Raw genomic sequence first — 19,511 nt, 5'->3', positions numbered from 1 at the left:
ATTAGCCCTGAGTATAAACACTGAAATCAGAGACAGATAACATGTCATAGTGTCCTCTTGGAGGTTGTTACTGTGAACTTCAAAAAGGAATCATAAGAACAGGAGAGAGCTTCTTATTGGTTTCTTTGGTGTTGTACCTGGTTTTTCTCTTGGATTTGTATGTGTCCTTCCTAGTGCTGGGATTGTGGAAAATGAATCTGCCATCCTGGTTAGTCTTTGTGTAAAGGTGGTGAAGGTTTGCACATAGTTTTGTGTACAGTATGCCTGTGCAACTTCCATCAGAAGCAGGAAATATTTATTTGAGTTCTGAGGGGTGGGACAGTTGCTGTAGTTTTAGGTAATTTTAAACAAACTGTTTGAGCATCCTGTTTAAATAGAATTAAGTAATCAGAGTTTTATATTAGTTGGAGGAGAATTCCATACATGCAAGACATGAATTAAATATCATCCTACAGAACATACCAAGGTGATATAGTTACCTGACTTCTTGAGCAATAAAAGCTGTATGTTTGACTTTTGTTTTGCAACAAGTTTAGGTGGCCAAACATATTCCATTATGTGACAGTACTCTACTAGAATGTGAACTATTTTACATTTACATTTACCTGTATTTGATACACATGTTGGTTTCCTTGATGCTTTCAGGGGCCTCTGAAGAAATCTAATTCAAATGCAACTTTCTGAAATTGGGAGAAAAATCTGTATTTATACAATGAACATAATGTAGGGAACTAGTGAGAATCAGGAGGAATTTATTCACAGCCAATTTATGAAAACATAAATGAAGAAAAAATTGGTTGTTGGAGTAGGCTGCTAAAATTTATTAGTTGTGCATTTTGCTTGAGTCCATGTTTACTGCCTTTCCTCAATGATTTTAAGTATTATAAAAATTGAACTGGGAGACAAAAAACAGTAGTGAAAAAATTTGTTTTCAGACTTGTGCCATGGACACACATCTCAGTTTTGGAACTGGGAGACAGTTTGCATGATTTAATTTTGTTTTGTAATGTTTCAGTAATGAGGTTGCCTTGAACTGCGTATTGGGTCCCCCAGCTGCTAGGACTTGTTTGAAAGAGAAAAAAAAAAAAAGTTTGTATTCTTCAGATTGAAGTGATAATTGTACATGGTTTTATGTCTATCAATGGATTGTCTTTAGACTGCAATTTAATGTTAATGAGATTTTAATTGGAAAACAAACGAAGGACAGATGGGTTAATGACTGATAGCCATTTTTTAAAAGTCTTTTAAGATTTACACAATAATTAATGTAAACAATACATCAAAGTCTTTCCATGCCTAACCTTTCATACAGGGCTTACGTAGGAGCTTGTTCCTTAACAATGGTATTATTCCACATCTAAACAAGGAATAGACTGCATAGTGTCATCTGTTAAATCAGAACTGATTGGCAAGATTATCTGGTCTTACTAGTAGGAAGGTCTTGGTCATTAATCACACCTCCACAAAGAGGAGCTGGATTGAATCTGTTATGTCCTTAGATTTTTATTGCTATTGATGTCTCTGGAAATCTCCCCTCCTTTTCCCAATTAAAAACATCTACAATATTCCAAATGAAAAAAGGTAGAACTTCAGTGGAACACACTGTGCACATAATACATAGTCAGATAAAAACAAAAAACATATAAACAAAACTAAAAACTAGAGAATGGCAATAATCACAATAAAGCATGAAGTACTAGAAGGATTTACTGTAGAGCAGGGAATGGCTATTTCAAATGTCAAGAAGGATGAAAAATTAAATTGGGACAAAATTAAAGGAGTGGAATGAGAGAGATGAAATGATTTCTAGTTTAACTAGTAATCCTCCATTTAGTTACAAGGACAAAGACTAGGGAAAAGGTTGCTTTTGGTGTCCATTTTTGATGACACAAAGCATGTAGGACACTCTCAATTAAGAAAGTTGAGAGATGAGACTCAAATCATAAAGATATTGAGACAGTTGTTCTGCATTCCAGTGTAAGAGTTGCATTTATGTTCAGGAAATACAGAGTTGGACATACTTTTTTTTGTTTGGTTGGTTTTTTTACTTCTAGCCTGTAGTTTTCTTTTAAAATCACTTATTCATGCGCTGTGCTTTTGTTTCCATTTGTTATTTTAAGTATTCTCATTCAACCATATCTTTTGAGAAATCCGAGGAAAAGCAGTATGATTAAGGACTAAAATAAACCCTGAAAAAGAATCAAATTACTTCAGAAAACATATTAGTTTACTTTACTTCAGAAAACATATTAGCTTACTTTGCAGTACTTTTTTGCTTTATTGGTGCCAAGAGAGGATTAATCTGTAATGTCTTTGTTTGTGATTTTGTCTTTTATTTCAGTTTATCTAATTAAAGAGTTCCCAGGACTGCTTTACATTTATTTTATTCATCAAAACATATTTCCCAAATGTTATTAAAACAAAGTTCAAAAATCATGCAGTCCAAACCAAACCCTTTCAATTTTCTCTTGGAACACCATTGATAATAAAGTCATACCTTGTATCTCATTTTTAACTGAGTAAACATTGTGTTGTCTCTTCATGTATAATTCTTAAGGGTGTTTATATCCTCATACTTCAATGTTTGAATAACTCTTGGTGGTGCATATAGCAAGATACATATAATCAGGAATAATACAATATTTCACTACTAGTGGGAGGATTTCATCCTCTCTGCATTGAACTCAGAGGTCTCATTGGGTCACTGTGTGTGTGTGCTTACATTGTGACAGAAAGGAAGGAGTCTGAGGGTTGGGAACCTGTATTTTAAACATGAACCTTTGATGAAAGATATGGAAAAAAATCTGAGTGCAAAAATCAAAATAGTGTGTCTGTTGTTGTTGAGGTTATGGAAATAAAAATATGGACTTGTCAATCTGAACTCCTATTCATAAAATATTCTCTCTTCTCTTGCATCTTCTTTTCAAGTAAATGTGAATCTCAGCTGATCACATCATTGTCCTGACCAAAAAGGAAGACCAGAGAGTGCTTTTAAGACAGTAGTTTCCATAGGGACTGAATATATTGCATTAAAAAAAAAATAAAAATAAAAAAATAAAAAAAAGATACCTTCTAATGTTGAATTTCTGGTCTGCTGTGTTTGTGCATCTTACTGTTTACTCCATGCTAATGGGCTGAGACTCACTGTAAACAGGGAATAGAACTTTCAAACTACTTTTTTCCTGTGAATTCTCAGTAGAAAATTGATATGTTTACTGAGGAAAACTGGAAAAGTGACTTGAAATATAGATATGTAGCAGAAAAATCCAATAGCAGAACAAATTCAATTACTGAGCTGTTAATTCTGCTTTTAGTAGGTATACTTTTGAGGAGATTGTCAAGTAAGCTGCAGAATCTGTCAGAAATATCAAATTAAGGATGAGTTGTGCATAAAAAGGAAAATATAAAGGACAGAGTTGGAAATGATTGATAGATATCAGTGTCCAGCTCAGAGAATACTGCTAAATCTTTTGTTCAGACTGTCTGGTGGTAAGATACTCTGCTGAAGAGTCCAGGTTAACTTTTCAGTTAGCTAAACTGTTAGTGACCTAAAAAAGACTGAACTACAATAAAAGAACTTGAAGCTTTTACTAAACACAGTTTCTGACATTAAAAATCAGCAATTAGGCATTTAGTGAATGTCACTGAAAGCATTTGGATCAAACACAGAGTATTTCATATGAGAAAAAAAGTCTGTGTCCATCCTGACATGTTAGGAAATGGCCCTCATCTATACAATTGTGTAAATCAGTCTTTTTCTGGTGTTATCACTGTTGGGAGGAGCAGCTCCCAATGACAAGCTGAGGGTCACCATTTGGTAGTCACAGCTGTAAGGCACAGCACCATCACTTCCCATCTGCATTGTTTGTTTTCTCCTTGTCATAGGTGCAGCAAAATGATAGCAGTGTTGGGAATGAGTATGGCTGCCCAGGAGAATGGGAATTGCAGCTTTGTTTTCCTTATTGATCCCACTCAAGTCCAGACTGTTGACTTTGGAAAGGTTAAAATAGCAGTGTAAGAAAGTTCCATTTCAACAAATGCTAGGAGAAGTTACTTTAGCCAAGTGTTAGTCGTGCTCTCCTCAGCCTGAAGTCCAATGGGTTTTGTGTTTGAATGCCTGAACTGTATCCATGTAAGATAATCTTAGGAAAAGACTTGCCAAGGGACACTTGAAAATGCTCTTCAGAGATAGTCTGTGGTGCAGCAGTGAGAAGCCTGACAAAGGACAGTGCCTACATCTTTGTAGGGATGCTGTATCCTCTTGTGTTATGTTCCAGTAGCAATACAGCTATGCTTTTGACTGACTGCATCACAAACCTGACTGTATAGGTGTTATCCTTAAGCTCTAGCTTCTGAAATCCTAAGAGCATCTGAGAACTGCCAGATTCTCTTTTAAAAGCAAGGCTATAATTCTTACTTGCTCCAAAGATAAATCAGACAGCACAAGGACCCATATTTTTGCTTAAAGAAGCAGAGGGTGATAGTTAAATCCTACACTAATGTCAGATGATCTGCATTATGATTTTGAAAATTTCATATCAGCAGTACTGAGTGTTATAGAAAGAGCAAAGGCATGGCTCTGAATTCATGCTCTTTGGAGTGTATGGTGCAGCCAGAAACTTTGATGCTATTCTTCAGGAGGTTTTCCTTCCTAGGGAATGGTAAGAAAAATGTTGAGAAATGTACCAAAGTCATTAGCAATGTTTTGCCAAGAATGCCAGTTCACCTGGCTTTCCAAATTTCATCCAGTCTGGCAGTGTCTCTGTTCCCAAGATACAGGAGAAAAAGGCACAAAGTTTTTTTCTGCATCCTCTTTCTGTAATCAGCAAAAAGTCAGACAAACATTTCTAGCCTCCTCCAGGAAGCATCCCTGATAAGTATAACTTTTAGGCACTTAATGAGCAGCATTAATGCACACACTTAAGTTCAAGGGTATTTCAAATGCTATGCTCTGAGTCTGAGTTGTGCAGTAGATTATTAAAGACAAATGACAAACATTTACGAATTTCTGGATTCTTATATATAAACTCTGTAATCTGCAGGCTTGGATTCACTTGGGGGAGGTTAATTAACTTTGATCTTTGTTGTTTTTCCTTGTCTAAAGCAAAGTCACATCTTGTCTCCTTTTCTTCAACCCAGCTACCAGCCACTAGAGCCAAACTGCAGTGTGACATCAGAGCTGCAGAGGGGTGAAGTCCCATGCTCACACACCTGTGAATTGTGACCAGGGAAAGAAATGTCTGGGTCACATCAAATCAGGATTACCTCCACCTCTAACTAAACTCATGTCCAAATAGCTGTAGATAATTAACAGTAAGGAAATAAAGGATGTGGAGTAGGCATTCACCAAGGATGAACAGCCAAGAAGTTGGAAGATTTAGGGGTATTAGTACAGACTGGGGAAAAATATGAAAATTTGTAAGAAGCACTTTAAAAAATTGATCTAAATTGTATCAAGTAGATGTATGCCATTTATTTCCTTATGGCTTTACTTGCATTGCTAGTTTAGATAATAAATGGTTCAAGATGCCAAGCATGGGTTTAGTTTACTGATATTTTCAGCTCTGTTTCAACATGTGCTTAACTTTTGGGTTGATGGTGAGACTGCCTGAGAATCTCAGTTGCTGTTCTCAAGGAACATTCATTTCCAGGCCTCCATCATAGAAATAGGTTTGAAAGCTTGAATAGGAAAGTGATAAGCCTTAGAAAAAAATAGAAAGAACCTGATATGTATTTTAATAATGCAACCCTATTTCCTTATGAGGATTTGAGGCAATTAAAAAAAATCTGTAAGTGTTTGAGATTGGCAGCATTGGTTTCTGTAGCTTAACAATTCTAAATAATTTTTACATTATTTGGGGAAGATGCTGTGCAGACAAAGTAGTTGGTAAGAGAGAAGTGGAGAAAGACTGAAATTTGCCCAGCAGCCTGTCACTGGTTGACGAAATTGACTTATCTTTTCATGGGTTATTATGGCTAGATTTTCTAAAAATGGTTTTCATGACTGAATTATAAAAGAAATAGCATCACTTAACTATCTCTGTTATTATATGAACTTGATTATAATTCCATGTGTATTTTGTTGATGGTAGAGATTTATGTGTGTGTTGTTTAATACAGTATTTTGATTGCCTTTTTCTCATTTCTCACTTTGAGACTCTTCTCGTTTTCCTTAGGTTCAGCAGGTTTTCAGCTTTCTCCTCTTTCAGAATCGTAGCATTAGCTTCTTTTATCTCTTGATGTAAATGCTCCAGTCATTTAAATTGTAGCTTCAAGCAGTCCTTTATGTACTAAAAGAAATCAGCTAAATAGCGCTGTTTAATGAATTTCAGGACCGCCTCTTTTTCGTCATGGAATATGTAAATGGAGGAGACCTGATGTTTCAAATCCAGCGCTCACGCAAGTTCGACGAGCCCCGATCCCGCTTTTATGCTGCAGAGGTCACATCAGCACTCATGTTTCTTCACCAACACGGCGTCATCTACAGGTACTTTCTTTGGTCAAAAATAAAGTATTCTTGGGGCTTTGGGATGGTTTTGGCTGAAGTCCTCCATCTCTTAGCAACCACTTTTAGATTAGCCGTTTGTTCCAATTTGCTTACACAGAACTTTTTTTCTGGCTGTTTATCATTGAGAATGTTAACATTTGAATAGCTTCTGCAGCAGTCGCCAGCTGCGTGTGCCAGTTTTGTGTTCTAGTCCAAATAAAGTGGGTTTGAAAAAGCTTGGCACAGTGCAACCCAGAGGTGACCTTTCTGCAGATCAGTGCAATCTCTTCACTTTCCTCTCTGTGCCATAGATTTCCTCTGGGTTTCTAACCCCCTGCCACTTCCTGGCTTTGTTTGTCTCAGTTGTCTCCACTGCGATACAATCGGGATGGTCGTTTGCAATGCTTTGCTTATGCCCCTTCCTCTTGACTGTTTGGGTGAAGGCTTAGTCACCAGCAGGAAGTGGCTCTTTGGAGACAATTCTGATTTGCTTTCAAGTGCCCTGCATCTATTTGAACCTCCCCCACTGGCCCCAGTCTCTAATCTTCAACACCCATGCACACACACACACAAAAAGTGCATATTGTTGTGCTGGGATGAAGAATGCATTTAGGGATAGGCTTTATTATTAAAAGTAAGAATTCGCTTTGAAAAATTTCACCCTGATGTTAATGTGTTTATTAAATCCTTTATCTTGTCATTTCACACTTCCTTTCTGTTTTTATTTGTTTTTAGCAGCCTGTTATTACTTGAGATAAATTCAGGCTTTCACAAGCAGCATGCTTAACAGGTTTTTGTAATATAAATCTGCCCCGTCTAGTAAAAACTCTTGAGTTCTTCAGATCTAACTGAGCTCTGTTTTTCCCTTGATATTCCTATCCTCTTTCAGGTAATCAGGTTTGATTTGAGGTAGTCATCTCAGGGACAGGCAGTCTCAGATTTGGTGACCAGAAATATCAAGATAAGGATGTAGAATTTGTCACATCGCTGGATTCATATAAGGGCAGGTCTTGAGAGTACTAGAAATTAAGAAGGAAATATTAAATGTTTAGTAACCAGGATTGAGTGGTAAGTTCCATTAGAAGCAATTGGCTTTCCCACATACAAAGGGATTCAAAGGCAAATTTTTCAAAGGCATCTCCTTTCCAGAGACAGAGCAAACAGCAGAACATCACAGCTTCTGAGGAAAGTAAATCTCTTTGAAAGTGGTCTTTTCATCAAAAATTTGGTTTTCTTTATAAATCTTTGCTAGCTGCAGCTCTTAATCTCCATCTTTTATTAAAGCTGGTCTGATGTTTGCATACTGGGTTGTACCTTTGGCCCTGACACTTCACATGGGTTTGTTTTCAAGTGCTGAAGATCCAACACATTTCTTACCTTTCCTGCCCATATCATATTTCCTATTCACTGTCTGCATTTATTTCCAAAGCTAGGTATTTGTACATTCACATAATAGAATGTGGCAACTGTAGATTTTATAAGGATCTGTCATAAGGGGAACAGACAAGCTTGTCACTTTGAAAAGTGAAGGATTTTGAGGCTTTGTTTCCATAAAATAGTAGAGCTAATTTCCTCCTTCTGGAAGCTGGAGGTAGACACCTTGTAATTAGCAGTCATCTTTTTTTTTTTTATTCTTGACATAGCTATGTCTGTAAGAATAATTCATTTTCCAGACCATGAGATCTGAACTAGGAGTTCATATATTTGTAAAATGTACATCCTAGTTATGCTGTAAAATACAAGTAGAAGGAAGAAGTTAGAAATTTTTTTAAAATAATTAATCATAATAAAATGTAGCAATTCATTCACAATGTGCCAGGCCTTGGGAAAATGCATTTGTTGATGTCAAGCATGTGTAAGAATAGTTGTCTTGCACAGAACAGTTTCAGCCTAATTATTCCATACCTCACTGCATTATTTACTGCAATGTTAAAAATGCATTGGGATCAAGTAACTCCTTTACATCTCCAAGGCTCTTATTAGTTGGCAAACAAGGAAAGAAAAGGGAAAGAAAAAAAGAAAACAACCTTTGCTCCTGAATAGCTACCAGTCATAACTACCTAACATGCCTTCAGATATTTTAATAAAGAATACTTGTCTTCTGTGTAATTATATTTCTAGAAAAAACATTGTGGTGTGAAATTAATGGTTATTCTCCAAAGTGGGAAATGCTGCTTGTGTGGGCACTACTTCAAGGAAAGTGGAGAATATATAAATAAACTAAGATGTTTGATGGAAATGCAGGTTTCAAAATAGCTGCTATACCCTCTGATCTTTTTTCAGTCTTGTATGTGGAAATATTTGTTTGCAGCTAAACAAAGATATATTTTTGGAAGTAAATAACTAGCTTTAGCTCATGCTTTGGCTTGTTGGTTAGGTTTTTAGAAAGTGCTATGATGATACTAAATGATCATCTTTTGTAATAACTGGTTTATCCTCATTTCCCCTGAAGTTCAAAGAGAAAGCCAGCTCCCTTTTTGGCAATAGAAATTATTCTGAGTTCACATCTTTGCAGCTGGCCCAACAGTTGTTCCCAGACTTGTCCAGTAACTGGTGTGCTCACTGGAATTACATATATCTTCCTTATGTTGATTGAGTTTAAGTTGGAAGTAAAGATGAACCTCACAACTCTTATATATAAGATATTCCCATTATGAATGCATCTTGTATGATAGAGAAACTTTAGGATAATTTTTAGTGTGGCATTTTTAAAGGTGTGATGTTACTGTTGTGTCAAAAACACTTCAACAGCTTAATAAAAATATTTACATTATCCCTGCCACCTTCCCTCTCATCTGGCATTCAGCTATTCAGGCACATGTCAGGCTGGGGCCTGATAATACAAGTAGAGTTAATCAGACACTAGAGAAGTTTCAATCCCATTTTCTGGCACTTCTCCTTGTTTGTGTTATGCAATTGCAATTGCACCACTTTAAAAAATGTATCCAAGCTTCAGGAATTAAGGACTAGGAATCTCATTTTGATTTTTCTTGTGGGCTGGACTGGAGTTTGAACTTGGTGATGAAAGGTTGTGGACTATGTTCAGTGTCACCTGTCCCTAGAATCTAGTATATTTAAAGTCAGTTATAATATATTAATGTATATTATGTCTATATAAATTTTTTATATATTTTCATGTAGAGAAAATGCAACGAACTGTGTGTGTGTTAAGTAACTGCCAGTTCTATACTCCCCTCTTGTACTGAATTTCCACATTCCTGTGCTCTTTATGCAGATGTATGTAATTGTGGCATGTTCTTGTTTCACTTGTTGGGCTGAGGTCAGGAGTACCTGGGTGGCTGTCACTGCTCTCAGTGTAGGAGTTCAAGTGAGGTGACACAAGTGACCTGCTGTGACCTGAAATGCCTACAAAGAGCCATTGTCCCCCCAGGCAGGAAGGCCAGCACTAGAATGGGTCACCACTTCAGGAACATAAATGATGGTGTCCCCAGCTCATGCATGATTTAGGAAATAACTGTGTGAGCTGTAAGCACGGTTTCAGTAGTTGCATGTTGCTTGATCTCTATTATCCTCCAGAGTCATTCAAGTGCTCTCTCTGAAATACAAAAGAAAAAACCTGAATGTATAAAATTTCAGTTCACCTGAAAAGATGAAAAATATCTTAACTGGGAAAATAGTGTCACCTGCTTTGGGTTGACTAATGTATGAGCACATTTTTTGCTTTCAAGTGTAAGATCTGTGAGATGTTGCCTTCAAATCATGCAGCACCTGGTCATGATGGAGTCCTTATTCATAACTCTGGGTTATTATGTTCCTCAGCAATATGAGGTAATAAGCCAGCCTATAACTTGCTGGAGCTTTCTGAGGCTCTCTGCACTCTGTAATTAATATGTTGGTCATGCTGAAGGATTTATTAACACTGAATTGAGGCAAATGTGGATGTAAATATACTGATGCCAATCCTTGAATACCTCCAGGCTTTTTCCATACACAACTACCCCAAGAACTTGTTTGAACACTAACTGAAATCTTCCCTGGATGATCAGTTTTCCCAGCATTCCTGTTTATCAGGCCAGCACACACCAGGGTTTCAGAGCAGAAAGAGCTACCTAAAATTAAAAGCACTTTCATTAGTGTGTTTTTATGTGAAAAAAGAATAGTTATTTAGAAAGTGTGACTTCATTGGTGGTTGTGTGATTCAGTGCAACCTTGGCAGAGTAATGAGGAGTTATATTTACACTGATGAAAATGTTGCATGGTCAGTGGTTAACATGTTAAAAGTCATCCTTCTCCAAGTTACCTTACTGTGTTATTTCTGAGTGGCAGCAGCCAAATAAAATTCCCTTCCCCCTATTTTATTTATTTTTTAGTGAAACAAGACATAGAACATTTTGATTGAAGTATGTAAAGATCATCTTATTGCAACTCTGAATAGTTAAAGGTTAGATTGGTGCTTTAGCTACAGTCCATGAAAGAGGGCAAGACCTTGCACCATCACCTGGCATATTCACACCTAAGCACAGGAATATGAACACAAAGTCCTCTCCACACAAGCTGCCTGTTGCAGCAGTCTGCTACAGAGAAGGCACAGTTTGCTTCTGCCCAAGTGAGCAACAAACTATTTCCATCACCTCCAGTAAAAATAGGAAGCAAGGAGTGAATTGTGCAGGTGTGTGTGGAGTCCCAGTGTCTCCAGGGACAGCTGCCCAAGCCACACCACCTGACCAGAGCTCCTGGCTGGGTTCGAGCCCTGGACTGCATCCACACTCTCTCTGCTCTGCCTGCTCTAGTTTCTAAAACTGAACATGAGCTCCGACGGGATTTTAGTCAGCGGCCTCTGCCCTCTGCACTTTTTCTCGCTGGATGTAGGCAGAGGAGCAGTCATGCAATGCAGAAATAAGCAGGATGTGTTCCCTGCAGGAAGAGGCAGTGGGCTGGGGTGGAGAGCAGCAGAGCTGAGGGAGATGAGAAGCAGGAAGGAGAGTTGGTTCCCAGGCTTCTGGCATTCGAGCGAGGGAGTCCACCCTGCCATCTGCCCAGCTTATGTATTGTGCTAAAGGCTCTGTCCTATAGGAGAGCCTTTGACAAGGTTTCCAGCTGTGGAAGGATGAGTAAAGGCTGTGGGAATAGGATATGAGCCACATGGTCTTGCCAACAGAAGAAATGCTTTCTAAATTTCTCCCGGGTTTGGGACATAAAAAAGTCCTTAGTTGGCTGCTGTGTGGGAGTTGGGTGTGGGGAGGGGCAGTGCTGGGCAGTTAATATTTAGAAGGATAGACCAGCAGCATCGACCTTATTTGGGGAATGGCAAGGTACTTCCAGGGGAGTTCTTGGTAGAGAGGTCAGCATTGTTTTTTTGCTTCATGTTTATTTGGTGCAAGTTTTTCTTGTTTAATGACCGTTTGTATAGTGCTGTATTGTGTAAATAAAGCTATGACCTTTACCTTCTGATAACAGTATAGGAGTGAGTTAATGTTAAATGAGAGTGAGCAGGGAGTGGGAATCTGCCAGGGTTAATGCCAAGTTTACATTCCTCTGAGGGCAGCCATGTTCCGGTACCCTCAACAGAAAGGGCAACAGTGCCTCTCCACAGATAATAGCAGTGAAATGTTACAGAACATATTTGTATTTATTTCTGGGGGGATGTCACTGATTTTAGAGGATTGATGTTCGTGTCTCTATTTTATAACAGGAAGAAATGTGTGTTATCTCTCTGGGTTTGATAAGAAGATTTTAACTCAGAGAAACATACACAGAATAAAAATCCAGTAGAGCTGCAGCACATGTGAAACTGAACTATACTGGTACAGAACAAACCCATTAGTTTTCCTAAACTGCTGTTTCTGCAGAATCATGTGCACTAGCTCCAAACAAAATCATACTCTGCAAACAGTTTTCTAACAGAAGAAAGAGAATTCTTTCGATTTCACAACGCACTAAAAATCTAAAGGTGCTTCCTACATGTAATTCTTCTGCTAACAGACAAAATTTAGGATTGAATTTTACTGTGCCCTTCAGTCATGTTTGTCTTCAAAAACTGAAAAGTTGCAGTGGTGTTGAAATGATGTCACATTAAGGGTGAGGCTTTGCCTTTTTGCCTGCGTTGAATGCGTCTACCAAAGTTTCCTAATAATGCAGAGAAGTGCACAGAAAACGTGGTTCTGAGGTGACAGGCTGTTAACAAAGATTTGGTTGTGCTCTTGAGATGCTTCACTCAACACTCACTGAATAATGGAACCATAGAATGGTTTGGGTTGTAAGGGAGCTTAAAGATCATCTAGTTTCAGCCCCCAGCCATAGACAGGGACACATCCCACTATACCAGGTTGCTCAGAGCCCCATCCAACCTGGCCTTAAAAACTTCCAGGCATCCACATCTTCACTGGGCAACCCATTCCAGTGACCCACTGCTTCATGATAAAAAATTTCTGCCTAATATCTAAAAATACTGTCAGTTTAAAGCCATTTAAAGCACTGCAGGTGGGCTCTCACCAGAGGGGAGTAAAGGGACAAAATCCCCTCCCTCATTCTGCTGCCCACGGTGCTTAGGGTACAGCCCAGGGTACAATGCAATTTCTGGGTTGTGAAGTTGGTAAGCAATGCAAAATGTTAGATGAAAACAAGTAAGGAACTCTATTTCATTGGAGTTTTTTAAATAGTGATGACAAAAATTATGAACAACCTTAAAAGAAAATTTAAATTATGCCCTTCAGTAATGACATTTGCATGCAACTTCTATTTTTTGGCCAGAACTTTGCTACTTTTGGCTCAAGATTTGCATTTACTCTCTTTGCCCATCTTCCTACCCCTTCTTTCATCCACCTCCTTGTTGTATAAGAGCTTATCACTTAGACACTGCTCTGGCAAGCATTCCTGCATGCAGATCACTATTCAAAGGCTGATTTGGATTGTGAGACTGCTCATATGCATGGTATGTGCAGCTTCCTGAATGATTTGGGGCCTTGCTTTGACTTCCTAGATAGAAAATATGTTTATTTTAAAAGAGCAAATCATCACATTTGAGAAGGCAATGTTATTAAAAAACATATGTTCTTTTGCTTAACACAGCAAAAGGCAGTGGAAAATGAAAATTTAGCCAATCCAAAAGCTGACGTAACTGAGTTATCACGGAATCCTTTGAAAATTTTAAAAATGTCTGTTTAGCTGACAGCTTGTACTCAAATGAAAGAAAATAGAAATAATATTGTTCACTAGGAGGTTAACTAAATAGGCCTAAAAATCTAAACCAGAGAAAATACAGCCCAGCATTTTGGGGAGTGCATCAAAGTCTCTACTGATACCAGAATAAATAGTGGTAGGATTACATCAGAAAGACCTTGGACAGACAAGGTGCAATCTAACCAAGGGAATCAGAAAGTGGAACAAAATGGATCAGATGGCAGGTGGCCCTGGCAGTGCTGAAAATGAGCAGAAAGGTGAGGGGTAACAAGGCCAGGGTGATAACAAATCCTTTCTTGTGCCGGCAGTAACGCGTGCCCCTTGCCTTGGCTGCCACTGTGCCACAGAGCCTGAGCAAGCAGCTCCCCAGAGCAGCAGGCAGCAGGAGAAATAACCATAGATAGGAGCCTTCATCATCATCTTCATCAGCAGCATTGAGTACATGTGGAGGAGGCAATGTGGAGCAGGAGTAGCAGTGATGCCAAGGCCAGCCTTTATCAAAATGGGAGATGGTATGGTTTCTGCACTGTTATATACCCAGCAATGGATGGCTCCAGGGACAGACACCCACCACCCACCACCAAGCTGAATTTTAATCCCCCAAGACCACTTATGATGGGGGTATCACAGTTTAGATTAAAAACCATTTTTACAGTATCATCCAGCTTTTGAGAAGAGAGTCTTATGAGAAGCCCAAGCAGCACTTCTCACAGTGTACATACCCCATGGGTCTTCACTCCTTGCTTCCTGCTTCAAGAATTTGTTTCCAGTAGTCAGTCTTACAAAATAGCAGAGTAAATAAATGTGAGAGGCCAGAAATAATGGTGGTATTGACATATGTATGCTTTTATCCTCCAGGCTTCAATTTCCTTCTCCTGATGTATGGAAAACACAGAAAATGTCACTCTGTCAAATACACACAGTACATGCAGTTGTGTGGGTTTTTGTTTGGTTGGGTTTTTTTTTTTTTTTTTGGTGTAGATTTGTTAGTGGGCAGTCATAAAGGTATTCTTCACAGGTATTCCAGTATTAGAGCATGTGATTGCCCCTAAAGGGAAGGGGAGGATGGGATGGCAACAGCAGATTGCCAGTATAGCAGTCACTGTGGGTCCACTTTGTTATGAAACTGAGGAATACAGAAGAAGTACCCAAAAATTTTGACTGAAGAAAGCTTGGTCACTAATAACCTGAACAGAGGAACTTTATATGTGCAAAACATGGAATATAAAGTATGAAATTAAATGGTCACAAATAAGCATTATAGCCCTTCACCAGGTATTTACTTGATTTATTACAGGGTTTCCAAGGGATATCCTGTGGTCTACGAAGACCCATTTTAAAAAATGCCTAAATATATTCTAACACAAATAAAGAGTCAGCTGAAATTGCTATGGTCAGCTAAGTGGGTAATGGATATTTAAAAGCTTTCAAACATCAATAAATCTGAAAAAGCTCTAACAGAGTACTTGTAGAACAAAAATAATTGGCACTTAAGGAACTGCCTGAGTGTGTATCTGTGTAAACTTAACTACCAGTGAGAGGACAGCAAGTGTTTATGGTGCTGTACACTGAGGATATAAAAGGCAAACCAAATGTCTGCCAGTTCATTTGCTGGTAATCTGTAATGGGTCCAGAGAGGCCATAACTATTGTCAAGAGGGTCTGATTCTCATTTATATCAAAGTCTTTATCTGCTAGCATGAAAGGCTCCTCAGATTGTGTGTGAAGGAAGTAGAGAGCAGTTCAGCAGCACATGCCTTGCACAAGGCTAATGGCACTCTGCTGCAAGCTTGTTGGAGCTGCCTCTGCCAAAACCCTCTAAGATAATTTCCACTGAGTGAGAAACAGCCCAAGCAGAGGGGAAAGAAGCCCTTTGGGCAACCCTGGTGTTTAGGCAGATTCTCTTTTTACCTTTTGAAAATTCACAAGAGAAAAAGAAGGGAATATTTTATCTGCTCCAGATCAGAGCTAGTGGTGCTCACAAAGTAGGACAAAGGTTTGGGGTTTCTGTAGATGTCCCAAGAGGAAGAGGATTTCACCACAATTTCCAAAACATCTGCAGATTGAGTAGGTGTTTTGTCCATGAGCAAGAGGATTTGATGAAAGTTTGAAACAGCATCCTGGAAATTTTCTGTGTAGTAATAACAACAAAACATTAGCTGGTATTAGTGAGCTATAGCTTATAAAGCCAGAGACAATTCAATGACAAATCTGATATAAGTCATTACCACTACTGACTTTTCTCCCTGGCTCAGATATATGTGCTCTTAATTAGGGCAAAACAATTGTCTTTATAAACCAAATCCAAGAGAGATTTTACTAAAATCCAAAATTTGTGCCTGTAACACATATAATAATAGGGTTTATTTTTTAAACACACTGTAATAGAATCTATTTAAAAAGCAGTAAAACATAGCTATATTTGCCTAATTACAGCAACAGAATTACAGGGCTAGGAAGACAGTGGAAGGATTGGTGTCTGGGGCTGAAAAGTACAGGATGAAAGGGTGGAACAGTATCATTACTAATGGAGTATTTTGTGTCATCATTTAATGAGTCTGAGCTGAGAATCACAGTGTCCCTTAATATTTTTTTGCTACACTATCAAGTCTTAACACGATAGTATAAATTGGCTGCAGAGACTATAAACTAATACTCTTATTTGTTTCAGGGTTGGGCAATGGTGAGTTTAATATATCATACACATGTCTTAGAGATATAGTGCAACTTCTGCAACTTCTCTCCCATTCTGTTTGAAAAGCATTTTGATAATATTTCCCAGAGACTCGTTTGTTTATGCATTTTTAGTTGGAATTCAAAACATGATAATACATAATAAAAATATATTGTATATGAGAATGTATATGAGAATATATATGAGAAGCCACCATCTGGTGTATGAGACTTTTTCTTTAAAAATCTCTTATTTGCAGTAAAATCTCTTTCTGATACCAGAAGAAAAAAGCAATTTTACAATGGAATTAAATTGTACTCAGTGTGCTCAGTTTGAGGCTGTCAGAAGGATGCAAAGAGACTTTATTGTGCATTATAATTTAATTAAACTTTATGTGTGAGCTGTAATAATTAGGTTCCTTGCTACTTTTTGCCCACATAACTATCTGGGAGCTTTATGGGATAATTTCAGATCTTGTCAGAACATAGAGTCTGGTTTGCAGATCTCAGAAGAGGCTGGGCATGCAGAAGTTACAAAGATAATTCCTCAGGCCCAAAATAATTTTTTTCGTGTTCACAAAATTGTTTGAGAGCAGCCCACAGTGACCAATAGTTAATATTATAATCCTACTGAAGTTAGTGTTTACATGCAGTGACTTCCCAGTAAGTACCAAATGTTAGAGATTAAAATAATATTTTAGCCTCTCAAATCTTTATTCAGAAGCGCGTCTCTCTTGCATTTGGGCTGGACTATTGGCTTCTCTTGGTTGTCTCTCTGTCTTCACAAGGTAAATTGCAATAGCACTCTCCTAACCTTGATGTTGGCAAAAGTGAGTTCACTGTAAATTTCCTAAGTCATGCCGTGTTTTATTTCACATGAGTAACCCATGAGTCATCTTTCCATTGCATTCATATTAATTAAAAATCATGGGGTGCCTTGTATAAGTAGATTTTAAGTGGTGGCATTAGAAGCTGGCACTGCAGCCAAAGTATCTTTCCCAAGAACATTTTCTGGAGGAGATGGGGGAAGGCTGCAGCAGCTACATTGGAAACAATGCTGGAGCTGAAACTTCCTGTACATGAAAAGATTGTCTAGAAATGTTTGTGCAGCTTTCTGGCAGAGGCTGGGGGCAAAAGTAACTTGATTTTGCTACACAATTGTAATTTTAAAAGAGTATCTTATAAACCACAGTTTTCTGCCTTAACACACATAGCCCTTTTTAATTACATATCAAAGCAAGGATTGGATTTTGAACCATCAGATTCTGTGACCTCTGTCTGGAAGCAGCATTAGGAGTTTATTTCATGCATAGATCAACATATAAGGGTGATCAACTCCCAAGGTTTCAAGCATCTTCTTCATGCTTTACAGACAAATAATATTCTTCTTAATTTTGCCAGAATCCCGCCACTGCAGTGATCTTCCATCAAACATAATAGAAAATTGTTAACTCTACAGAATTTTGGAACAGACAATCTCTCTGTATAATTGAATGCTTTTAGAAAATTAAAGGACAAAATAAATTTAACTCACAGTTTTTACAAGAATTTCTGCAGAGTTCTGTTAAACTGCTGTTGACTGCTGCTGTTTTGATCCCCAGTAAATACAGCAGGGTTAGAAAAGGTTTTAAATGAAGAGCCTGCATACCCTTCCCAAGTTCAGACCACGTGATAGGTTAAAAACATGTTTAGGCATGTGAACTATGCTACTGAAATCAGAATAGAAGCAAAAATTACTAAAGTCTTTCTTCTAGTGATTCCATATAAGTAAATATTTTGTTGGAAGCAACATTCTTTCTGTGTTACATCATTTCATTTATGCTATATAATTTATTTAATCCTTTCTGTCTAATATTACAGGCACCACTGTGGAAATGCTTTCCATAAAAAGACCAAAGTGAGGTTGGAAAAATTCAGTGTCTGTACAAAAGTTCACTGCAGAGTTTTTCTTTTCTGAATAAGAAAGCATTTTTCTCCATGGAAACATGATGTGCAGCTTAACAAGACTCTACTTAGTGCTGGGAGCTGTGTTTGTTCCCTGCTAAGGACACCCTTGGGAACATAGGGAATAGGATTCCTATAAATTGGTTTACTTTATAAAAAGAAACATTTTATGTAGAAACCTTCAGCAACCCTTCTCCTTTGCACCTTCTGGGCTTCATAAAGGTACAGAGGGCATTGGCTAGTATAGAAAAGGCACTGAAATGTTGGCTTGTGCTGGTGCATCAGTGGCTTCCTCAGGATTTGCTTCCAATCACCTGAGTTTGGCCATTTTATTGTATGTCCTGTGTTGTGGCTGCCAGACTAAAATATTTTCTTCTTTTTTTTTTTTTTTTTTTTCAAACATCTTTCTTAAATTTTGCAGAGTGTATATAGTGTTTGTTCAAAGGAATGAAAGAAAAAGAAGACCAATTCAAGTTATGACATGGGCTCCCTGCATTGCTGTGTTTTCACTTTTCCCCTGAATCTAATAATGGTTCTATCTATTCCAGATAGAAGCACAAAATAGGCATTATTAAGGATGTAAAAGATTTGTGCTTTTACCAGCAGATTGTAATATTTTACAAGCTCTTCATCTTTGTGTGTGTTCTCATCTTGGAGTAGGCTGACTGTCTGGTTCCTTCCCTGAGAAATGGAGATTTCTTTTCATTAGTTTTCTTTTAATAAACAACCTTACTGGAATTAAGAAGATAACGTGTGTTAGCACTGAATAGCTTTCATTGCTTGTATCTGTGTTCAGCAGGGGTATAATAAGGTTCCTCTTAGTCTTATCACAGTGCTCAGGCAGCCTGGACTTCTCATTTAGGTAACAGAGCTGGACCAAACCACAGGTCTTCTTTGTAGCTGCTGGGAATCATAGAATGATTGCATGTCAGGTGGGAAGGGGACCCAGGGATCATCTGATCCAAACTTTCTTGGTAAAGGCACTGTCTAGACAAGATGGCCCAGCATCTTCTCCTGCTGAATCTTAAGGGTGTTGGAGGATCCTGCACTTCACCAGGGAGATTATTTCCATGCCTGATTTTTACCATTGAGAAAACTTTTCCTCTTGTGTCTAATAGGAATCTCTCCAGGAGAGAGATGGTCTCCTTTTTTTCCATTTGATTTCTTATAAAAAGTGAGTATCTAACTTCTTTGTTCCTTTTAAATACTGGAACACAGTGACAAGATCTCCACTGAGCCTTCTCTTCTGAAGGCTGAACAGCCCAGTC

General features: G+C 38.1%; 1 protein-coding gene and 1 long non-coding RNA gene across 3 annotated transcripts in view; one reads left to right on the top strand and one right to left on the bottom strand.

The window, feature by feature from the left end:
• PRKCE (protein kinase C epsilon) overlaps positions 1-19,511 on the top strand; it is a 279,185-nt gene that overhangs the window by 218,290 nt on the left and 41,384 nt on the right. Inside the window, exon 11 of the mRNA XM_056487832.1 lies at positions 6,333-6,487. Coding sequence (XP_056343807.1) covers positions 6,333-6,487 — 155 coding nt within the window. The remainder of the gene's footprint in view (positions 1-6,332; positions 6,488-19,511) is intronic.
• LOC130251297 (uncharacterized) lies at positions 9,069-17,889 on the bottom strand. 2 transcript variants are annotated; one of them, XR_008840128.1, is made up of 4 exons: positions 17,834-17,889; positions 15,538-15,757; positions 14,350-14,502; positions 9,069-10,043 (listed from the first exon to the last, which is right to left on the bottom strand). It is a non-coding gene; the product is annotated as an uncharacterized LOC130251297 (long non-coding RNA). The 2 variants fall into 2 exon arrangements; XR_008840127.1 differs by having other exon boundaries at positions 14,350-15,757.

The sequence above is a fragment of the Oenanthe melanoleuca genome, chromosome 3, assembly GCF_029582105.1.
Source record: "Oenanthe melanoleuca isolate GR-GAL-2019-014 chromosome 3, OMel1.0, whole genome shotgun sequence".
In the NCBI taxonomy this organism is placed as follows: domain Eukaryota; kingdom Metazoa; phylum Chordata; class Aves; order Passeriformes; family Muscicapidae; genus Oenanthe; species Oenanthe melanoleuca.
The sequence above is the reverse complement of the archived record's forward strand: the minus strand, read 5'-3'. Positions and strand labels throughout refer to the sequence as shown.